This window comes from Equus caballus, chromosome 7, assembly GCF_041296265.1.
Source record: "Equus caballus isolate H_3958 breed thoroughbred chromosome 7, TB-T2T, whole genome shotgun sequence".
In the NCBI taxonomy this organism is placed as follows: domain Eukaryota; kingdom Metazoa; phylum Chordata; class Mammalia; order Perissodactyla; family Equidae; genus Equus; species Equus caballus.
The window spans coordinates 80,813,724-80,834,222 of record NC_091690.1 but is presented as its reverse complement, the minus strand read 5'-3'; the positions used below and the strand labels follow the sequence as shown (position 1 = coordinate 80,834,222).

The 20,499-nt window shown below is 44.1% G+C and overlaps 1 protein-coding gene across 19 annotated transcripts in view; it reads left to right on the top strand.

Annotated features, from left to right (window-relative positions):
• Positions 1 to 20,499, top strand: part of SCUBE2 (signal peptide, CUB domain and EGF like domain containing 2) — a 95,256-nt gene that overhangs the window by 58,969 nt on the left and 15,788 nt on the right. For 12 of the 19 annotated variants that reach the window (XR_011441107.1, XR_011441110.1, XR_011441109.1 and 9 more), the window contains 7 exons: positions 307 to 429; positions 861 to 977; positions 1,237 to 1,323; positions 3,058 to 3,162; positions 5,605 to 5,760; positions 6,140 to 6,346; positions 19,214 to 19,384. Coding sequence is in view for 12 of the 19 variants with exons in the window: in XM_070274735.1 (XP_070130836.1) it covers positions 307 to 429; positions 861 to 977; positions 1,237 to 1,323; positions 3,058 to 3,162; positions 5,605 to 5,760; positions 6,140 to 6,346; positions 19,214 to 19,384 (966 nt within the window). In the remaining 7 variants the exon portion in view is untranslated. The remainder of the gene's footprint in view (positions 1 to 306; positions 430 to 860; positions 978 to 1,236; positions 1,324 to 3,057; positions 3,163 to 5,604; positions 5,761 to 6,139; positions 6,347 to 19,213; positions 19,385 to 20,499) is intronic. The other 7 variants (XR_011441106.1, XM_070274740.1, XM_070274738.1 and 4 more) reach the window with 2 other exon arrangements.

Genomic DNA, 20,499 nt, shown 5'->3' with positions numbered 1-20,499 from the left:
GAAGATGGTGGAGTTTTAAATTGGAAGCTTGTGCCGTGTCTGCGTTTGAACATCTGAGAGTAGGCTGAGACCCCTTCTGAGTGTCTCTAATGGGGGAATGGTTTGGTCAAGAATGAGACCATCTTGTAAAGCTCATGGCAGGAAATCCACTGAGTTGGATCAGCTGCACATTTTGAAGGCAGTCAGTACCTTCTTTGTTTAGTGAGTTTCAACCATGTGACTCCCTCTTGCTCCTTCCTCAGGGAGGGATAGTGTCAGCCAGGTCAACGATGGGCTGCTGTGACAGGAGAGTGTTTTGTTCCACAGACACCAATGAGTGCAGCATCAACAACGGAGGCTGTCAGCAGGTCTGTGTGAACACGGTGGGCAGCTACGAATGCCAATGCCACTCTACGTACAAGCTCCACTGGAATAAGAAGGACTGTGTGGGTAAGGGGCGCCGAGGCTCATACTCAGTCAGTGGGCTCACCATTGGCCCAGCAGCACTTTCCCACGTCCGACTGGACCCGGAGTGCAGCTGACCATCCCTCCACTGAATTCTCCTCTCCTCAGCTGCAGCAGCCATTCTTTAAATGGTTCAAAAACAGGAGATACTTTTGCAGGCTCTTTGGTGTTTCCTTGTGCTTCTGCGTAGGTTGGAACTCACTTCTGTTTTCCTGGTTGCTTTTCCGCATGAAAAGAGCAGCACACAAGGAGCTCCTTTACCTTCATTGGAAATGGTGCCTGGTGTCTGTGTTCTGTGCTGGGTGTCAGCTCTACCTTCTTTCCTTGGGGCCTTTGATGCATGGGACTCAGCCATCCTTGTCACACCTGAAAGTGTCCTTCTCTTTCTGTAAGTGTCTGTGTTTTGTCCTGTCTAGAAGAGAAGGGGGTCCTGCCCACTAGTGTGTCACCCCACGTGTCCCTGCATTGCGGTAAGAGTGGTGGAGGAGAGAGGTGCTTCCTCAGATGTCACTCTGGCATTCATCTCTCTTCAGGTGAGTGGGTCCCAGTCCCTGGGGCAGGTCCTCAAGCCAGGGCCAGGCCTTGCTGGCCTTTAGGTGTTAGATGCCCTCAAAGGGCTTCCAGGTCTCTGCCCAGCTGCCCCCTGACCACCGGAGGCCCAGGCTTTGAGACCTGATGTGCTAGGTGTTTTTCTAGTGGTCCTTGTGGAGTGGGGGTGGGGGTGATTTTAGCTGCTACTAGGAGAGACTATAACCTTGCTCACATGTTGACAATCCGCGTTCTGTCTGTCAGGACTGCAAGAGGCCTACTCTGTCACGTGCGGCTCTTCCTCTCCTCTCAGGAGCAAACAGCAAAAATCAAATGACTCTGCTTTTGGGGGTAATCACCGAATCTGCGTATTCTCTCTGGGGCTCACTGTGTTCAATGGGCTTCGTTCATGGGGTGCTGTCCTTGGGCGTTGGCTTTGTTTTCTTTTCTCTTAATCTTCTTGATACTGTAAGCACATTACAGGATGTTCTTGCCTGTAACCTTGGTGCCTGAGATCTGACTCACCATGTAACAGATACTGACTGAGTGTCCACTGTGTGCTGGGAGGCTCCGTGTTCAGTCCCGGTGGGTCATCATATTAGACAGAGGCCCACAGAGCTCTGGGACCAGGAGACTTACGTCTCCCAAACTCCCTGTGCCCCAGAGGACCTCAAAGGCCCGGCAGGAAATGTATGCCTGGGGAGATAGACATGGGCATGACAGGGGGAACAAGGATTCTGTCCAGAGAAAGGGCCCCAAACCCTTTCTGGTTTGTCAAAAGATGAAAAGTGAAATTTAACACTTTTGGGAAGCCTTGTCCTCCCAGATTTAGACACCTCTGTGATTATGTCATGAGAACATCTGAATGAGGAAATGGTTCTTGATGTCCACATTACGTATATGAGCAAAGCTCAAAACCCAAAGCATGATGATAACAGCTTGCATAAATTGATTGAGCAGTTAAAATATGCCAGCCACTGTACCGCGTGTACTGCTGATTTAATCCATACTCTGACCCCCTGGGGCCATTTTACTGTTACCCTTGTTAACCAGGGATGACGAAACTGAGGTTCAGAGAGGTGAAGTAACATACCCAAAGTGACTCAATAGGAAATAGTGGAGCAAGGATTTTAACCAGGCAGTCTGGATCCAGAGTCTTAAGCGCTATCCTTTACTGCTCCTCTTGCCTGATGTTTGGACCCAACCAGAGCTGTCATCATGGTCTGTTTCACCAAATCTCTCAATGATGGTCGCTTGGAGATTTAGGCCACCCAAGGATGGGCAAGCAAATAGTTAACAGTTATTCAGTTCTTACTATGTACCAGATAATAAACTAAACATTTTTTTGGGTTTTTTTTTTTTTTTTGCATCTCGTTTAATCTTCACAACAGCCTGGTAATTTAGGTACTATAAGTATGTCTTTACAGATAAGGTAATTGAGGCTTGGGAGATTAAGTAACTTGTTCAAGTTCTCGTCACAAGTTGAAGAGCTAGAGTTTGAATCCTGGTCATTGGCTCCGGAGCCTAACATATGGTTAAGACTCACCATGGGAGGAGAGCAGACTTTTGCACATGAGGCCTTCAAAGTGGGACCCTCTCTCCCTCCCAAACCCTGAAAATCCTAGCCACGTTTAGTGAGTACCATCCTTGTCTGGAATGGTGGCTCCCTGAGCTGTGTCCTTCCAGGACAGGCTTATTTAGGAGAATCTGCCCTTCACCACTTCTCTCTACAGTCTCATCCAAATTTGAACTAGGTGATTCTGGTCTCCTTTCTCAAGAAGGCACAAAAATGACCTCACATTTCATCTCACCGTTGAGGTTGTTTTTGGCCCTCCTTGTGTTATATTTGAGCACTGGCTTCATCTCAGATGGAGGGTTAAGTGTGACTCTTAGGAGGCTCCTGACGTCCCCGGTCCCAGGGTAATGGGCGCTCCATGATCTAAATCTTTCTTGGTCTCAGAGTAAGAGAGGGGCTCAGAGTTTGCCGTGCGGTGGGACCCAGCCAGTGGATAGCTCGCCATTACCCAGGGTGTTTCCATTCCTTTGCCTCTAAAGGTAACATCTCTCACTTGTTTCTTTCTGAAGATGTCGCCACCGTCAGGACAAGTGTAACGTTTAAGCTAAATGAAGGCAAGTGTAGTTTGAAAAAGGCTGAGCTGTTTCCCGAGGGTCTGCGACCAGCACTACCAGGTATGGAATCAGATGGCTGGTGCAGGGAGATTGCCTGCATGTTGGGAAAGGGCCTGTAACAAGCCGAGCTCTTTAGATGGGATCCAACAGCAGTTCAGAATCTCCAAGGAGCCTCTTCCCAGGAAGAAGAGGAGCCAGCCCAGCACCTCTCCCAGTTCTGGGGTTATACTTCAGAGCTCCCTTTGCGAGGTACAGATGTTGAAGCTCTGGGGAAACCTGGGAGTTCACAGGAATCAATAAGGGCTTTAAGATGCATTAGCAATTGGTGATCATATTGGGTTAAATTTTCTAGATCTTAGAGTTTACTTGAAAGATAAGCCAAAGAAATAAAACAAGGTTTGGCTCAGAAAGCATAATCTTTGATGAACAAAGATGTAATATCCAGCTTTCCTGCTGGATCTAGTTTTTGGAGGCAGTGACTCCATTGGCTTTGGCAGAACAGATACCATCCGAGTAGAACTGTCCTTGTTGAAAAGAGCAGAACCCAACACTCCTCTTTCTCCCCCGGCTTGCATTTCCTGTATTATTTCATAGAATAATTTTGGAGATTAAAGTAATCAGGATTCATGTATTAGGGAGGCTTGTTTTCCTGGTCAACCCTCAAATAAATCATATAACAAACAAACATAAAGTTTACAGTAGTCGCTTTTGACTGCCTATTTTAAATAACTAACCAAGACTAATTTTGGTTCTTCCATATTATGTAGCTGTTAATTATATGTCTTCAAAGAATGTTCAATGACCTAGGAAAATGTTTTTTGTTGTAATGCTAAGATGGAAAAAGAGAGAGTAGCATCTTGTATATCTACTACAACCCAAATTGTATAAGAAAAAGTATAAGTAGAAGGAAAGAAACCCTCACCATATCGTTAGTAGTGGTTATATCTGGGTAGGAGGATGATGCATGACAAATTTTTTTTCCTGTGTTTTCCAAATTCTCCACAGTGAGCATTTACACTTTTAGATTAGAGGGGAAAAGCCTTATTTAAAAATAGATTTGGTCTTTATTTAATGGTATTATACTAATGTTAATTTCTTAGTTTTGATAAATGCACATGCTAATGTCCAGTGTTAGTTAACATCAGGGGAAACTGGGTGAAGAGTCTATGGGAACTCTCAGGACTATATTAGCAACTTTCGTACAAATAAAAATAAAAAGTTTTTTTTCAAATTAGATTTTCACTCTTTATTTTATTTATTTATATTTTTGCTATTATTATTTTTAAAGATTTTATTTTTCCTTTTTCTCCCCAAAGCCCCCCGCTACATTGTTGTGTATTTTTAGTTGTGGGTCCTTCTAGTTGTGGCATGTGGGATGCCACTTCAGCATGGCTTGATGAGTGTTGCCATGTCCACACCCAGGATTCAAACTGGTGAAACCCTGGACTGCCGAAGCGGAGCACATGAACTTAACCGCCCGGACACCGTGCCGGCCCCCAAAATAAAAAGTTTTAGAAATAGATCTAAGAAAATTGAAAGGGAAAAAGGTTCAAAATGAGCATGTGTTCAGAGTGAGATTTCAAGGTAACCTTTTGAAAAGGTAAGATAGATCTTTAGGGAAATATATAGAAGGGAGAATTAATTTGCCTCTTCCTTTCTTTGGCCCCTGATGACCTGTTGCTTTGAACATCCTTGTAAGGTTGAAGAAGAATGTGATACAGATATACGTCAGTTCAGTAGAGTAAGATTTTTAAGTAGAGACAAATTAAGTGTGTGGATGATACGTGGGCCTGCTCTTTGGTTCAGGTTAACAATCATTAGTTAAGAGTCCCTGAAAGCTATGGGGGGAGGGGACAGCCAAAGTCAGGAAAAGGGATGTGCAAGGCCCTGCCTTACGCAACACCGTCCCTCCCATCCTAGACGCCTTCATGATATTGTTTGGTTCTGTTGATTCTTTGTGCCTTTTATTGCTCCTGGTTATTTCAAAATGAGGCATCACTGTTATGTACTTGACAGCTTCCCCTTCGGGTTGGAAGTACAGCAAGGTCAATTTGCCTAAAAGCAGGAGTTGGTTTCCTTCCTATTCCTGTGCTCATTCTTAGTTGAAGCCTCAGCTCCGGCTTGGGACATCACAGTCCAGCTTAAAGGAAACCAACTGTGAGAACATGAGCACACCTTAACAAACTGTCAGTCAGGAATGCAAGACGCCCCCTGGTTCCCGTCTTCCACGTATGTGGCCGGTCAGTCGGAAACATCCGGCATTTATCCATGATAATGATTTTCAAGAGCTAAATTGTAAAGTTAAATAAAAGGCAACACTGGCTCTTCAAAATTTAAATGTCACTATGCTCCAAGCTGAGGGCTTGCAACGTCTTGGCATCTGGAGTTAATCATTTAGTCCCTTGAGAATTGTTTTAATGAAATGTTTACTGAGCTCTAGCGAATGTTCAGCTGAGTACTCTGCCAGGATTTGGCTTCCGATAATCTTGTTTCTTCATACAGAGAAGCACAGCTCAGTAAAAGAGAGCTTCCGCTACGCAAACCTTACATGCAGCTCCGGCAAGCAAGTCCCGGGAGCCCCTGGCCGACCGAGCGCCACTAAGGAAATGTTTATCACTATTGAGTTTGAGCTTGAAACTAACCAAAAGGAGGTGACAGGTTGGTTTGAAAACAGTCTACAGTGCCAGGCTCCTCACAGCTTCTCCTTATTCCTTTGCCTTTCACTTTTCCTCATTCTTGGGGGAAAAAAATAATGCAACCAGTGAAGTATCTCCTGTTTTTTTTCACCCCCAAGCTAAACTGAATTGGTTTGGAACCTGATAATTTATCTTCTTCGTAAAAACCCAAAGGTACCATTTTGGTCAACAAATTTCTGTTCAAATCAAATGCTGCCCAGCCTGCTAGGTGCCCTGCTCCAGGTGTCTCCCATTCTGTCCACAGGGAACGTGGGTGTTGGTGGGTCCTGCAGTTGGTCCGGACATCCTCACATGCTGCAGCCTGACATCCTCTCCCTCTGCTGTCCCTCTCGTTTCTGTAGCATCTTGCGATCTGAGCTGCCTCGTGAAGCGAACAGAGAAGCGGCTCCGGAAAGCCATCCGCACGCTCCGGAAGGCTGCCCACAGGGAGCAGTTTCACCTCCAGCTCTCAGGCATGGACCTTGATGTGGCTAAAAAGGCTCCGAGAACATCTGAACGCCGGGTGGAGTCCTGTGCAGTGGGCCAGGGCCACGTAGGAAACCAATGTGGTGAGTGGCCCACTGGCCAGGACATTCTTGCTAACAGAACTATCTTCAGCTCTGTAAACACAGAGAGTAACCAAAAGTCTGGCCCATCCTCCCCTCTCCAGCGTCACCCCAGAGAACACCCTGGACACCTACTCTCATCTGGGGCCTACATGTTGGCGTCTGTTGTACCTGCTGGACTAGGAGCTCCCCAGCACCTGGCATAGTCCCTGGCTTGTGATGGGCCCTTAATAAATGTTTGCTGAATTGAGGGACAAAAAGGAAGAGGCAGGGTTGATGTGAAGAGGGAATGTTGCCCTTTAAGGGTCTGAGGGTCTTCAGAGCACTGTGGTCCCCCAGCTGGGGCAGGACTGCAGGTGTAAGGCACTTGTGAGCCTCTACACACTCCACTGTCACAGTTCCCCTGTCATCTCCCTCGGGCTTGACTGATGGTAGCAATGAACAATCTCCTGTCCGTAGTTTGGTGCAAAGGCAAGGCTGGGGGGCTGCTGAGCGGCCTTGTGAGTTCCCTGAGCTTCAGCCCAAGGCTCCTGGTGGTGTCAGTTCCATGTGTGTTGTGTTGAGTGAGCATGTGTGTGTGTGTTTCAGAAGTACATTTGAGACCCACATATGAGCAACATCAATTCTATTCCTCTGATGAAGTTCCAGGCAAGTAGAACCTGGGCAAGAGGTTCTAGGGTGCTCAGTCTTGAGATTGGTTTGTTGTGAAAGGCTGTTCTGAGCAATTGTGGGAAATCCTATCTGAAAAGTCTTAGATGGGGAAAATTGGGGGCGTCACTTTATGGTAATAATGGTAAAGACTTAGTGAGTTCTCACCTGTCTCAAGTATGACACTAAGCACTGTTTCTGCATTATCTCATTTAATCCCAACAGTAATCTTACCAGATAGGTATTATTATCTCTGTTTAACAGATGAGCAAACTAGAGTTCAGAGGGCTAAGTTCTCTTGCTCAAGACCACATTGATGGTCCGGCTCCAAAGCCTGTATTCTGGTCCCAAGAAAGGTGAATCCCAGTAATCAGACCCCTCTAGAATAAATTGATCTCCTTTCTGAAGTGTCATTAGAATCACAAGGCCCCAGAATGAATCCTGAGCCAAGGAGTAATAAATCAGTGTTTCTAAAGAAGCAAAGCTGAGACCAGGGGGCACCCATTCAGGAGAATTGTCAGCAATAGCCCACAATCCAAATCTGTTGCTTTACCAAAAGGTAGTAAAAATCAAGTGTAAAATCAAGTATAAGTGTCCACCCAGGGCTGATTCTCAAATACTCTTGACTTTTATTCCATCTGACTCTGTTAAAAATAGAGAAAAGAAAGTAAAAACAACCCAGCTGGTTGGTTAGTTCTCATTTAAAATCCTGAGAGTTCCAGTTTCCACACCAAAATGGTGATGACAGTTGGCTGTTGCTGCCCTGCTTTCTGGGCTGAGTTGCAGAAACTGTCGGAGCCAGGCAGGCCAGTCTTCCTTCTGGCCTCTCAGAGCTAAATTCCACTCCTTTGCCCATTTGCTATCCTATCAGGGAGAGGCCTTGCAGGCTCTCTGGGGAGCCTTTGTGGCCAGTTAAGGATCCAGGAAAAACTAGCATCCAGGGCCCTGTGGCCCAGCTCCCAGGGAGGGCATTACCAATACTACCACGAGCGTGTGTCTGGGGAATAAAGACCCAAGAATGAGGATCAGAAGTTCCTTAACAGAGGCCTCATGACCATGACAACTTATGAAAGACACTCGACATGGGGTTTATGTAGCTGCTGTGCGCGTGACTGTGTCCGGAGATGCTTGTCATGCTGTGTTAGGCTGGATTTGTGGCTGAGGGAGGCAATGTGTCCTGTCTCATGGGCTCCCTCTAGCAATGAATGAATTTTGTAGCCCACGTGGGACGAAATCAAGTTCACTGTGACAGCAGTGTTGAAGATTGTACCATGTAGAAAAACAGCACAAAGAATTACCAGTAAAATTCCTTCTGCTGGAAGGAGGAAGTGGGTGTTAAGAGAGCTTGGGTGTGTTCATTAGAAAGGCTTTTTACCCAGCAGACACACGGCAGGGGCAAGCCACAGTGTGTGTGTGTTTGTGTGTGTGTGGGTCTGTGTGTGAGTCTTATATTCCTAGTCTATCTGATGGTATTAGAACTTCATAATGACCAGGCTTACTGGTATTTTCTGAACTCAGGATGGAACATACTGTGGACACATGCCTAGGATAGTTCTTTTTGAAACTTACGTTCAGTGTCTGCAGAAAGGAGCCCAAAAAAGTGTTTTGTGTCACCTGGAAGGAGAGATGGATCCATTATGTTTTTCCTTTAAAATATTTTTTATTTAGTTTTTAATTACCAAAGTAGTATGTTTCCAGTGGTACAGAAATGTACAGTATGGGTGTATGTTCTACCCTTAGCTCCCAATCCTACTCTCCAGAAGTAATCCCTGTCAGGAGTTTGCTATGTATTTTTCTACATCTGTTTTTATGCACATACGAAAATGAAGTTTTATTTAGTCATTCACTAAATATTAAGCAGCTACTGTGTGCCAGGTGCTATTCTAGGTGCTGGGAATCCAGTAATGAAACAAAAAAGCAAAAATCTCAGCCCTCATAGAGTTTACAGTTCTAGAGGAGGGAGACAGACCACAAACCAATAAAGGAGGAAATCCACCACGTAGCAGACGGTGGCGAAGGGAAGTGGAATGGAAAGTGCCAGGGCAAGAGGACGGGTGAGGGGGCGCGCTCCCCCAAACATAGACTACGGTCAGGGACTGTGGTTGTTGTAAAGTGTCATTTGGGCAGAGATGTGAAGGATGGAGGAAGCGAGCTATGAGGATATGGGGGAAGAATCCCGGGCATAGGAAACAGCAAGTCCAGAAACCCGGAGGCACTGGAGAGAAGGCTGGGGTGAGAGCTGAGGGAGGCAGGGGGAAGGCAGGAAGTAGGAGCAGTAGCCCAGGGCCACTCAGTGGGGAGGGAAATCGTGGTGAGGACTCTGACTTTGAATCTGAGTGAGAACTGAAGCCAATGAAGAGTTGTGAGCAGAGGAGTAACAGGGTTCTGACTTACGTTTTAAAAGGATACTCTGCCTGCTATACATTTATGTGTGAAAAAACATTTTTTAAAAAATATATCGGGGGCCGGCTCCATGGCCGAGTGGTTAAGTTCATGCGCTGCGCTGCGGCGGCCCAGGGTTCGGATCCTGGGCGCAGACATGGCACTGCTCGTCAGGCCACGTTGAGGCGGCGTCCCACATCCCACAACTGGATGGACCTGCAACTAAGATATACAACTATGTACGGGGGTTGGGGAGATAAAGCAGGAAAAAAAAAAAAGAAGAAGATTGGCAACAGTTGTTAGCCCAGGTGCCAATCTTTAAAAAAAAAAAAAAAATCAATACAATTTGAAGAATGTTATGTGTTGTTTTTAACTATAGAGTAGATTGTGGACATCCTTCCAGGTGAATAGAGGAGCTACCTATTTCTTTTAAAGCTTCCTAGTCTATATTTGTTATAATTTGTTTATTAGCCACTCCCCTATTGATGGACATTTAATTAAGTTATTCCTAATTTTTCTGTTACAAACAATGCCGCAGTGAATATTCTGTTTTGTGCACGTGGCCAATATTTTTAAAAGATAAACTTGAAGTCCAATTACAGGGTCAAAGGACATGCAGATTTAAAACTTTAATAGACACTGCCAAATTACCCTCCAAAAGACCAAATTAATATATGTACGTTCTTCCTCCAACATTGTGTCTAAGTGTTTATTGCCCCACATCATTGCTAAAGTGGATTATTTATTGTTGATCTTTTTAACTTTTGTCAATCTGATAAGCAAAAATGATAAAGTCAAATTTTAACTTGTTTTTCTTCAATTATTAGTAAAGCTGAGCATGCTGTCATATATCTGTGGCCATGTGGAGTTCTTCTTCTGAGAACATCCATATTCTTTGCCTATTTTCCCATTGAATTGGTTTTTTAAATATAATTAAAAAAAATAGATTTTAAAGTCCCAAGTTGCATCAAAGAACATAGTCACTTCTGACCAATTAAACACTTTCTTTCTTATAGTTATTTTTACATCGTAAAGGCTCATTCGTTTGGCATTAAGGACTTTGAGGCTAGCCTGCTCTGCAGGTGACCTTTGTACCATCTGTGATCAATTCCAGCAAGATGGCAAAAAAAAAAAAAAAAAAAAAAAAATTAGCGATTTTATTCTCCAAGGAACCAATTCCTTAAGCTGGAGAGTAATTCATGAAGTCCTTCATATCTAAAGAAAAATTAACGATGACATGGATTTCTATTTTTCTTTCATAGCTATTTACCTTTTCATAAAGGATAATTTAAGGACTATACTTGTTAAAATATGTATTTTTGTCTTTGGTTATTCTTAAAACTTGCTGAAATTTTTAAAAGACCCAGTCCAGGCAACTGGCAAACTGGGAAGTATCTTCATGCCTGGGTTCTGGAGAGACTAGGAAAGTTTAATTCAGCTTTTAACAGCAGCGGCTTTCCTCTGCAGCAGGTGGGAAAAATTAATTCAACCTGTATTTATTGAGATCCCACCTGTGCCATTCTACGAACTCAAGACAAAGTAGTGAGAACATCATAGATGAGGAGCCTGCCCTTATGACGTTCACATTCTAACAGAAGAATAGGGACAAGAAAGAAAGAAGATAATTTCAGAAGTTATAAGAGTGTTATAAAGATGATAAGAGAGAGAGGGTCAGAGAGGAGGAGGGATTACTCTCCACAGGGTGTTCAGGGAAGGCGGTCGGAGCAGGAGACATTTGAGCTAAGACCTTAGTGAGAAGAAGGAGCTGGCCATACCAAGCTCTAATGGGGGCAGGGAGCACTCTGACAGAGGGGGGATCCACAAGTGCAAAGGGCCTGAGGCAGGAATGAGCCAGGCATTTTCTTCTTAATTCTTTCAAAATTGAGAAATTATCTGGAATTTAACAGGCAGAAATTTTCTTTTCTGTTTTAAATCAAGGAAAATATAAAGTCTGTATTAGCAATTTAGACCTATATTTATACACAGACTTGGTAGGAAATTCTTTTAATTAAAAAAGTCTAAAAAACCTAATTTAGTAAACTGTTGACATTTATTGAGCACGTACAATGTGTTCAGCACTGTGATAAGCACTTTACATGTATTCTCTCACTGAGTTCTCATCACTACTCTGTTCTGCATCGTGACCTTTTTACAGACAAGGAAACTGCGGCAGAGGGAGGTAAGCAGCTTTCCCAGTGTCACCCAGCAAGTAAGTGGCAGAGCCAGGATTCAAATCCAGGTCTGACTCAAGAGCCTCTGGTCCTAATCTCTCAATTTGAATGCTCATGTCTCCTGGGTACGGCCTGTGCCCTGTGATTATCTTACTTGTACCACACTCATGTGGAGAATGCTTCATGGGCCAGCTCTGTGGTGGGTTCTGAGGAGGTCTGGATAAATAAGACACCATCCTTCAATTTGCACTTAGCCCTCCCAGGGAAGAGTTAGAGAAGCCTTCCCGAAAGAGAGAAACCTAAGCGGCATTTGGAAGGATGCACAGATGATGCATAAATGGGAAAGAGTATTCAGGTGAAGGAACAGCCTTGGGGAATGAGATGGAGCAGGGTGTGCACAGAGGATTATTGACAGTTTGGTGTCACTAACCCTGGAGTACAAGGTAGGATATGATGGGCAACCAGGCTAGTGGGAAAAGCATGGCCAAGTCATACGAGACCTTGAATATGTTTCTAAGGAGCCTTGACTTTATCTCCAGGTGACGAGGTGCCATTAGAGGATTTAATCAGGAAGTGTCCTGGTTGTATGTGTATTCTAGAAAGATCTCTCTTTCTGAATTGGAGGTCAGGACTAGAGGCAGAAAAGCTGATTTAGGAGATTTTGAATGCTTTGGATAAGAAATATTGAGAATATGAAGGCACTGGATGGAATAGGAAAGAAGCAATGGATTAGAGAAATATTTAGGAAGAAACAGCAGCATTTGGTGATAAATTGGACTGGGGACTGAGAAGAGGAAAGGGTTGGGGTGAGCTCAGAGGTTTCTGACTTGCCTCTGATCTGTCACTTGCTTCCCATATGTCCCTAATCTCACCCAACCCTGTTTCATATGCGGGAGACACTGAGACAAAGCCTGTGGGTTAGTTGAATGGTTAGATGAATGTGATCACTGGGGAAGAAATAATCAGAAAAGATTTATAGGAAAAGCAGAAAAAAAAATAGGCTTTTAAGAGAGCATGGGAAAGAATGAAAACTCGGATACAGAAAGGGAGACTGAAGACTGAGTTTTGAGTCAAAGACACTAAGAGATGTGCCAGGAGTCAAGTCAAGGAAGTTTTTGAGCCAGGGAGTGAGGCAATCAGAAAAGACTTTAGAAGGGTGAATCTGATGATGCGATGTAACAGACCTGAGGCAGGGAGGAACGAAGGCAAGGGAAATAGTTGGAGGGTTACTGCAGTAGTCTAGACAAGAGATGGTGAGGGTCAAAGCACACTCATGCTGTGGGGATGAAGAATACGGGATGGACAAAAAGGGAACAACTGTAGGATGCTGCAGCTGACTGATGGAGCAGGGAGGAGAGAAGTCTGGGATAGTAACTGTGGGTTGGACTCCAAGAGTTGGAGCCTTGGTGACTAGAAGAGTAGAGATGCTATTTATGAAAAGAGCAAAGCCAGAAGGGTAGGAAAGACTGGGCAGGGAAGGGAAGAGAAGCATTCCTCTTGGGCAAGTTGAATTTGAGTTGCAACAAGACTCCCAGGCAGAGATGTCCATGGGCATCTTGGAGTCTAGGAAAACGACTTCATCTCTCCACGTGCAGACCAACCCTTCTGTCCTGTGTGTGTCTACACATGCTCTGCTTGCCTCCTGCTAAAGTGGATGAAGAGCCTATGCTCCTACCCAAGGCCAGCTCCTCCACTTGGGCTCTGGAGCTGCTCCACTTGTTGCCCCCGCTGACCCCTCATCTCAGAATTCTCCTTCTCTGCCAGATCATTTCCAATAGCACACAAACCTATATCCTGTCTTAGAAACCAAACAAACCTTCCTTTGACTTCACGTTTCTCACCAAATACTGCCTCATTTCTTTTGCTCCCTGTGGAGCAAAACTCCTTGACAGAGTTGCCTAACTTACTCTCTTTGCTTCCTCATCTCCCATTTTCTCCTCAGCTTTATCCAATCTGGTTTTCATTCCCAGCCTTTCCCCTGAAACTGCTTTTTCCATGATTTCTAACAATCTTCTTGTTACAAAGACCAGTAGCCAACTCTCCCTCAGACGCCATTGATCACTCCTGCTCTTGGAAACCCTTCTCATGGGTTTCAGACACCACACACTTCCGGTTCACCAACCTCACTGGCCACTCCTTTTTGTTCTCCATGCTGATCCCCTCCCCCCCAATTTTTGATCTCTAAACATCAGGTATCCCAGGGCTTAGTCCTCTATCCCCCTCCTCTAGCTTCACACTTTCCTAGGTGACCTCATCCAGTGCCATAGCTTTAGATACCATCACATACTGGTGACTCCCAAACTGCCCTCTCTGGCTCTGATCTCTGTTTTGAGTTATGGACTTCTCTATCACAGAGGTGTTGAACATTTCTGATCACACACGACACACACACACGCACGTGCTCACACACACTTAAAGTAAAATATTTTTGAATTTATGAAGGTTTACTTATTTAAAAATTGTATACTTGTACTATTGGCTAATATAGTATGTACATCATAAAAGATAGAAGAATGAGATACAGATTAAATAAATAAAATTTTAAAATAACTGGCTAGCATCTCAAGGTACCAATTTACAATTTGGTAAGGTTTGTTGTTAACAGTAGTGGTTGTAAATCCATTTTTCAAATAGTCTTTTTGTTAATTGCTAGTGTTTGGCTCAACTCTTGTCAGAACTGATTAAATCATTATTGTTTCTCTCTCATGATGTGGTTTGGCAAAGAACTAGAGCTGGGAGTACAGCTGTGTCAGCTCTGGCTCTTCCTGTTGCTCACCCGCGCTTGCATCATTGCTTCTACCTTGAGTCCAGGTTTCTACAGGAATCGGTCAAAGCTGCTTTCTATTTTGTGACAATTAGTTTGGTTGAAACTAGATAATATAGTCAGGAAAGCTATTCAACCGGGCACAGATAAACTATAATTCTTTTCAACACCTTGAAAAGAAGCCAGTCAGTCAGTACCTCCCCACCCCCAGAGCTGTGGAATGCCTGCTCTTCTCTTTTTTTGGAGACCTTGTGTCTTCACATGTGTCTGTGACTCCTGGAGATGTGGATTGACTGAGGGGCCAACCTAATACCATATACTAAATCAATGAAGCTTTATTTCTTATTTTTTAGGTAAAAATTAATATACATAGATGTGAAGATGCTTTGCGCACACCCAGTGATCATCCCCTGAGGTGTAGTATTCTATTTTGGAGACCACCAGTATAACCAGTGCCTTCTCAGTATCAACACTGGCATGGCTAACAAGCATCTCAGACTCAATGTGTCTAAACAAAACGTTTTATCCTCCTTCTCCCTCCCAAATAAAGCCTGCTTCTCCCTCAACTCGGCAAATGGCACCTCTATTTGCCCCATTGCTCCAGTTGAAAACCTCAGGGTCTTCTTGACCTCTCTCATTCTGTCAAGCTCCTCATCCAATCCATTAGCGAATCTGTCAGCTCTGCCTTTAAATTATATCCTCTCTAACTCGTTTTCTCTCTCTCCATTGTTACCACTCTGTTCCAAAACACCATCATCTCCTGCCCAGTCTACTGTGATAGGCTCTCAGTTCTCCTTACCCTTGCCTGCCTTCAGTCTCTTCTCCACACAGCAGCAAGAAGCTCTTCTGGAAACGGAAGTCAGGTCATGTCATTCCCCCATCCAAAACTTCCAACACTCTTTGAGTAGGGTCTGATTTCCTTACCATGACCTTCAGGAACCTACAGGATCTGTTCCTTGCTTGCTTTTTAGATTTCATCTCCTGTCACCCTGCCCCGTTCACTCTGTCCCTGCTACACCAGCCTTTGTGCTGTTAGGCAATACCATTAATAGCATGGCAGGGCTACTTCCCTCATTTCACTTGACCTCTGTTCAGAGAGGCCTTTCCTGGCTACTCTTCTAAAATAGCTTCCACACAAATGCCATCCCCACCACTCTTGATCTTATCCTCTTAACCCTGTTTTAATGTTCTTCATCTCACTTACCTCTAGTTAGCATTCTCCTATATGTTTATGTGTTTGCTCATTTACTGTCCATATTCTCCACCAGAATGAGAGCCCCTTCAGGGCAGGGCCATGTCTGTCTTCTTCTCCACTGTATCGCCAGCTCCTAGAACAGTACTCAGCACATAATCAGTGCCAAGTATTTGGTTGAACAAACAGATCTGCCCAGGGACAACAGAGGAAATCCCAAGGATAGTTGCCAACATTAAGAGAAAAGAGGGCAAAGGGCAAATCTGTGGGGTTATATTTAAATTGAGGGCAAAAATTGGTACTCTAAAGGAAGTGAAATCTCAGCCAGTTAACTAGGCACGAAGAGGACATAACCTGCTTTGGGGCACCCAGCAAGGAAGGCATCAGGCTGGACTCATCTCTCTGCCCCAATGTGAGAATGTTTTCAAACAGCAAATCTGAGCACACAGCAAAAACCTGGACAACCCGACACATCAACCTCTCAGCCCAAGGCCGTGCTGTCTCCTGTTATCTCGAAACACTCATTTAAAAGGGGTTCAAAGCAGGGTCCTGAGGCCACAGCACTGCCTAGAGCACCGTCTCCTCTGAGCTGTGACAAAGCAGGAGCTCCAGGGCACCCTGGGAATCTGCGTGGGCCGCTTGTAGCTCTCCTTCAGAAGTCAAGGCGTGATTCTTAAGAAAATAGTCAGATGCTGGAGAGTGACCTCGTTTATTAGGTCACCATCTTTGCCACAGAAAGACCATAGTGTTTGTCCATAGCCTGAAATACTCAAAGGCCACGGTGTTGAAAAGAGGGCGAGCCTTCAGGTCTCTTTGTCACCATTAATCCTGGTCCCCGCTGGTCTCTCCTTTTTGCATCAGAAAAGCTTTCTTGTATTTTTTTTTAAAGAGGGGGAGAAAACAGCTGTGTGGGATTTGAGAATGGGATTTTAATGGTCACTGAAGACACACAAAAGCTTTGCTCTGATCCTGAAGTGTTCTGGGGCAATTGACTCCTTTGTCTGGGGCAGCAAAACAAGCTGGCTGCTCAAGGAGAATAGAGAACCAACTGGAACGTGTGATTGAGGTCTCCTCAGGCCAGATCTTCAGCACATTTGCAAAGAGCTGTTTTCAGGCGTCTCTTCATGACATTTCGGAATCGCTTTTTAGTGTTCAGCTCATTTTTACCTTGTGAAAGAAACTAATTTGGAAGGTGCTTGGCATGAATTATTTCTGTAGGTCTTTTTCTCTGGCAGGAAAATGGAAACCGTGAATGACAATATGAGTTTGTTTATGTGAAGCAGAGCTTTCACTGTGAGAAAAAAGAACTGGTGCCCTCTTTTCCTCAGGGCAGCCCAAGGGGCATTTCTCAGCCCTTTGCTCAGTTAAGAAATTGCAACAGATGTGGGATATTGTGAAGCTTCTCAAAATGTAACCTTGAAAAGGCTTTGGGGGAGTTAAATAGTTCTGAGGAGGGGTGGGCACCCAGAGCAGCGGGAGCCCATCCAGTTACTTTTTTCAGTGAGAACCAGGTTCCTTCTTGTCCCCCCATGGACATCACCCATGGAAGAATCCGTTTTCTGCCAGAGGAACGCTGATGGAGCAGACCATGCTGATCCAGCTCTAAGTTACGATAATAAGGCGGTTGGAATCATTGCCATCACATGAGCAGTTTCCCCTTAGGCGAAGGAGTGTTATGGAAACAGCTGTTCCCAAAATGGAACTGGCCTGGGCTCTAGGGGGCTCTGGACAGCCTTGGTTTTATTTACTTTCTGCCACTCTTCGTGACAGTTGGCTTCTTAGAGCCATGAAGGGGTTATTCTCATTTACTGGACTGCTGTAGGCACTGGGAAAGTCAGGTGGGACACAGGATAAAAAGTCATGACTTCCTGGTACATAATTCAACCCAGCTTTTCATGGGAGATGAGCTGAACCCAGAGTAATTATGGAAACCATTATCCAGTAGGGCTGCATTTAGAAAATAAGTCTGGAATTATAGGCTCTGTCTGCCACAGATCCATGCATCATACTCATTATAATATTGTTTGCCAAGAAAGCAAGAGTTTGGTCCACTTTTAATTTGTTTAAAAATCGTAGAATTAAATAAAAGTGATATGGGAATATTGTAAAAAAATACAAACAATATAAAAAATTATTAAGACTCAGAGTATACTTTATTGAATGATTGCATTTAATTTTAGAAATAATATTTGAAATGTGGCATATTTTGGCTTATGATTAAAAAAAAGCCTCATTTCTGTTTTTTTAGATTATGGAGTGAATAATGAAAAGACATTTCTATTGCTGGTAATAGAGAACTTTGTCATATTTAACCCTAAAAGTATATATGCAGATTCCATTTGCAGGATAGGATGAAAACGAATGTTCCCTCTTACAGACTTTCAGGAGATTATCATAGCTAATTTTATCATGCAATATTTTGTCTTCTATTTCTTGGCAGCTTAAATATAAAAGAGAATGTGTTTATTCCAGTCAAACTCCCCTAATACCCCAGAGAGAATCCTTGGCAAAGTCTTGAATTGTGATTCAGTCTGCTCTTTTGTTAAATGATCTTTTCCCCCTTAAACCCAAATTCTTGATCTCACCGTAGGTATATTTCACAAACAAGCTGTGGGTCCTTGGCCAAATTATTTAATGTCCCTAAGTCTCTGTTTCTGTAAAATGGAGCTAATAATAGCACCTCGCTCCTTAGGGTTGTTTTTCGGACTAAATGAGATAACGTATGTGGGGCTTTGGCACGGTGCCTGGTAGATCGTGAGTACTCCACAAATGTTAGCCAGTAGAAAGGCCATTTTGATGGTTATGATGACGATATTTGAATATTATACCAGGGAACCCAATTCAGTATATTCACGTTATCTTCATATCCTAAAATAAGATATAAATCCACATTTAACTAACAACACCAGAAATATAATCAGAAGCATAGTTTATTAATTTCCTTGTAGTTTATTCTTTCAGGAGACATTTACCAGGGTTTACTCTTTGTAACACATTAATTTTGTTACAAATATGAAGTGTGCTATCTTAGCTTGTAAGACCCTTGAGATCACCCTCCCCATAGCCACCAGAGAGTGACCTTTTCAAAACACAGCTTCTGGTCAGATTCCTTTCCTGTCAATGGTTCCTTTACCTACAGAATAAAATTCAAATGCCTGGCACTCAAGAACTTTTTCAATCTATCCCCAACCTTCCTTTCTTCCCTCTCCACCTGTATGTCATGCATGAATCTTCACGACCTTGGGGAGATCCTGTTCATCCTTCAAGGCCTGATAGAAATGTGGCCTCCTCTAGGAAGCCTTCAGGGATGCCACCGGCCAGAAATAATAGCACCCTCCTCTCTGTTCTTTTAGCACTAGACTTATGTTCCATGAAGGGTTTTCACCTTTATAATTCTTCTGACAGCCCTGTGAAGTAGGAGAGTCCTTGAGCGCTTGCGCTAAAAAATAATAAGGACTGCTGTGATCCCAGCCCCCAAGGAGCTCATGGTCTAGGGAGAGAGGACCTGTAAACGCCTCTAACAGTGGGTGACAGGGATGCTGGCAGAGGGGTGTGCACAGGGAACCCAGAGGTGGTGCACATTCTGTATTCAAGGGGTGTGTATGGGGGAGTGTGGGGTCAATGCCATCTGTTTACCTGCGTCTCTAGCACTCACCTCATCCTTCCTTGGCCTCTGTCCCCTGACTGACCAGATCGTTTCCCCCTTTGGCTAGTCAGTTGCAGGGCTGGGACGTATTATGATGGAGCACAAGAACGCTGCATTTTATGTCCAAATGGAACCTTCCAAAATGAGGAAGGACAAATCACATGTGAACCGTGCCCAAGACCAGACAATCCTGGGCCCCTGAAGACCCCAGAAGCTTGGAATGCATCTGACTGTGGAGGTAAGGATTCCGTCTGCCCCTTCTTACTCCTCCAGTCTCCAATATCATTGTTTAGACAGAAGGCATAAGTAGCACTTCAATGCAGGCAGTACCCACTGCACCATGGGCTTCCTACGAGCAGGGTCCATATTGGGTTCATCTTTGGCTCTCCAGTGCCTAGCTCAGTGCCTGACACATGCTGGGCTGATGCTCACTTGAACAAATAAATGAAGCTCTGCTAATACATTGGCAGAAAAGAGTGTAAATGTTGCAGTTGCATGCTTTATGCACTGTAAGTAAATATACCCTGAGCCCTGAGTGGTCTCCCAGTGTGTAGGGACTATCTGAAAGTGTTAAAATGGAGAAAGTGGTTCTGATTGTTTTTCCAGCTTTGGTCTCAAATTCATAGCTTATTGATTTTTAAAAAGTATCCATCTGGCTATTTTGTTAAAACTCTATGAAGAGTTTTTAATTGTCTCTTATAAAATGTTAACTCTGAAGCCAAGCTCACTTAAGTTCCATGGGCTTCTTTCCTACTTATTAGGAAATGTCTCCCCTTTTATTAAATGGAATAAGGGCCGGCTATGTTGACACTCTGTGGGCTCAAATGGAAGGTGTGATCTGACACGGCGATTTGTAGGTGATGTCCACAGCGGAGTGCACGGGACCCCCGGCGGACCCTGCCTCTCCTTCCAGTGCCTCCCAGAGCCAGCTTTAGTTCCCACCTGAATGACTCCAGACTCTACTGCAGGACCTTTTCAGGTTTAAAAATCAGATCCTCAGATTGACCGTGTGATGCCTACCATATCTTTGGCCTGTTGTGAAACCCCAGAACTAAATGCAAAGTTGATAAAGAGGCACTTTGAGGCATCTGTTCACACTTGTTTGTGACCTTATTAAGATGTATTTATAGTACTAAGAATGTTAGTAATAATAATTGCTAACATTTATTGAATACTTACCTATGCCAGGCATCATGCTAAGGGTACTACATGAATTATTCATATGGCGGTTGTGTCACTGCAACAATTCTATGAGGTTAAAATGATCCCTTGAAGGTCACACAGCCAAGGAGTGGGGATTTGGAATCAGAACTCAGATTTGACAGACTCCAGACTCCTCCCTTAGGTGTGTGT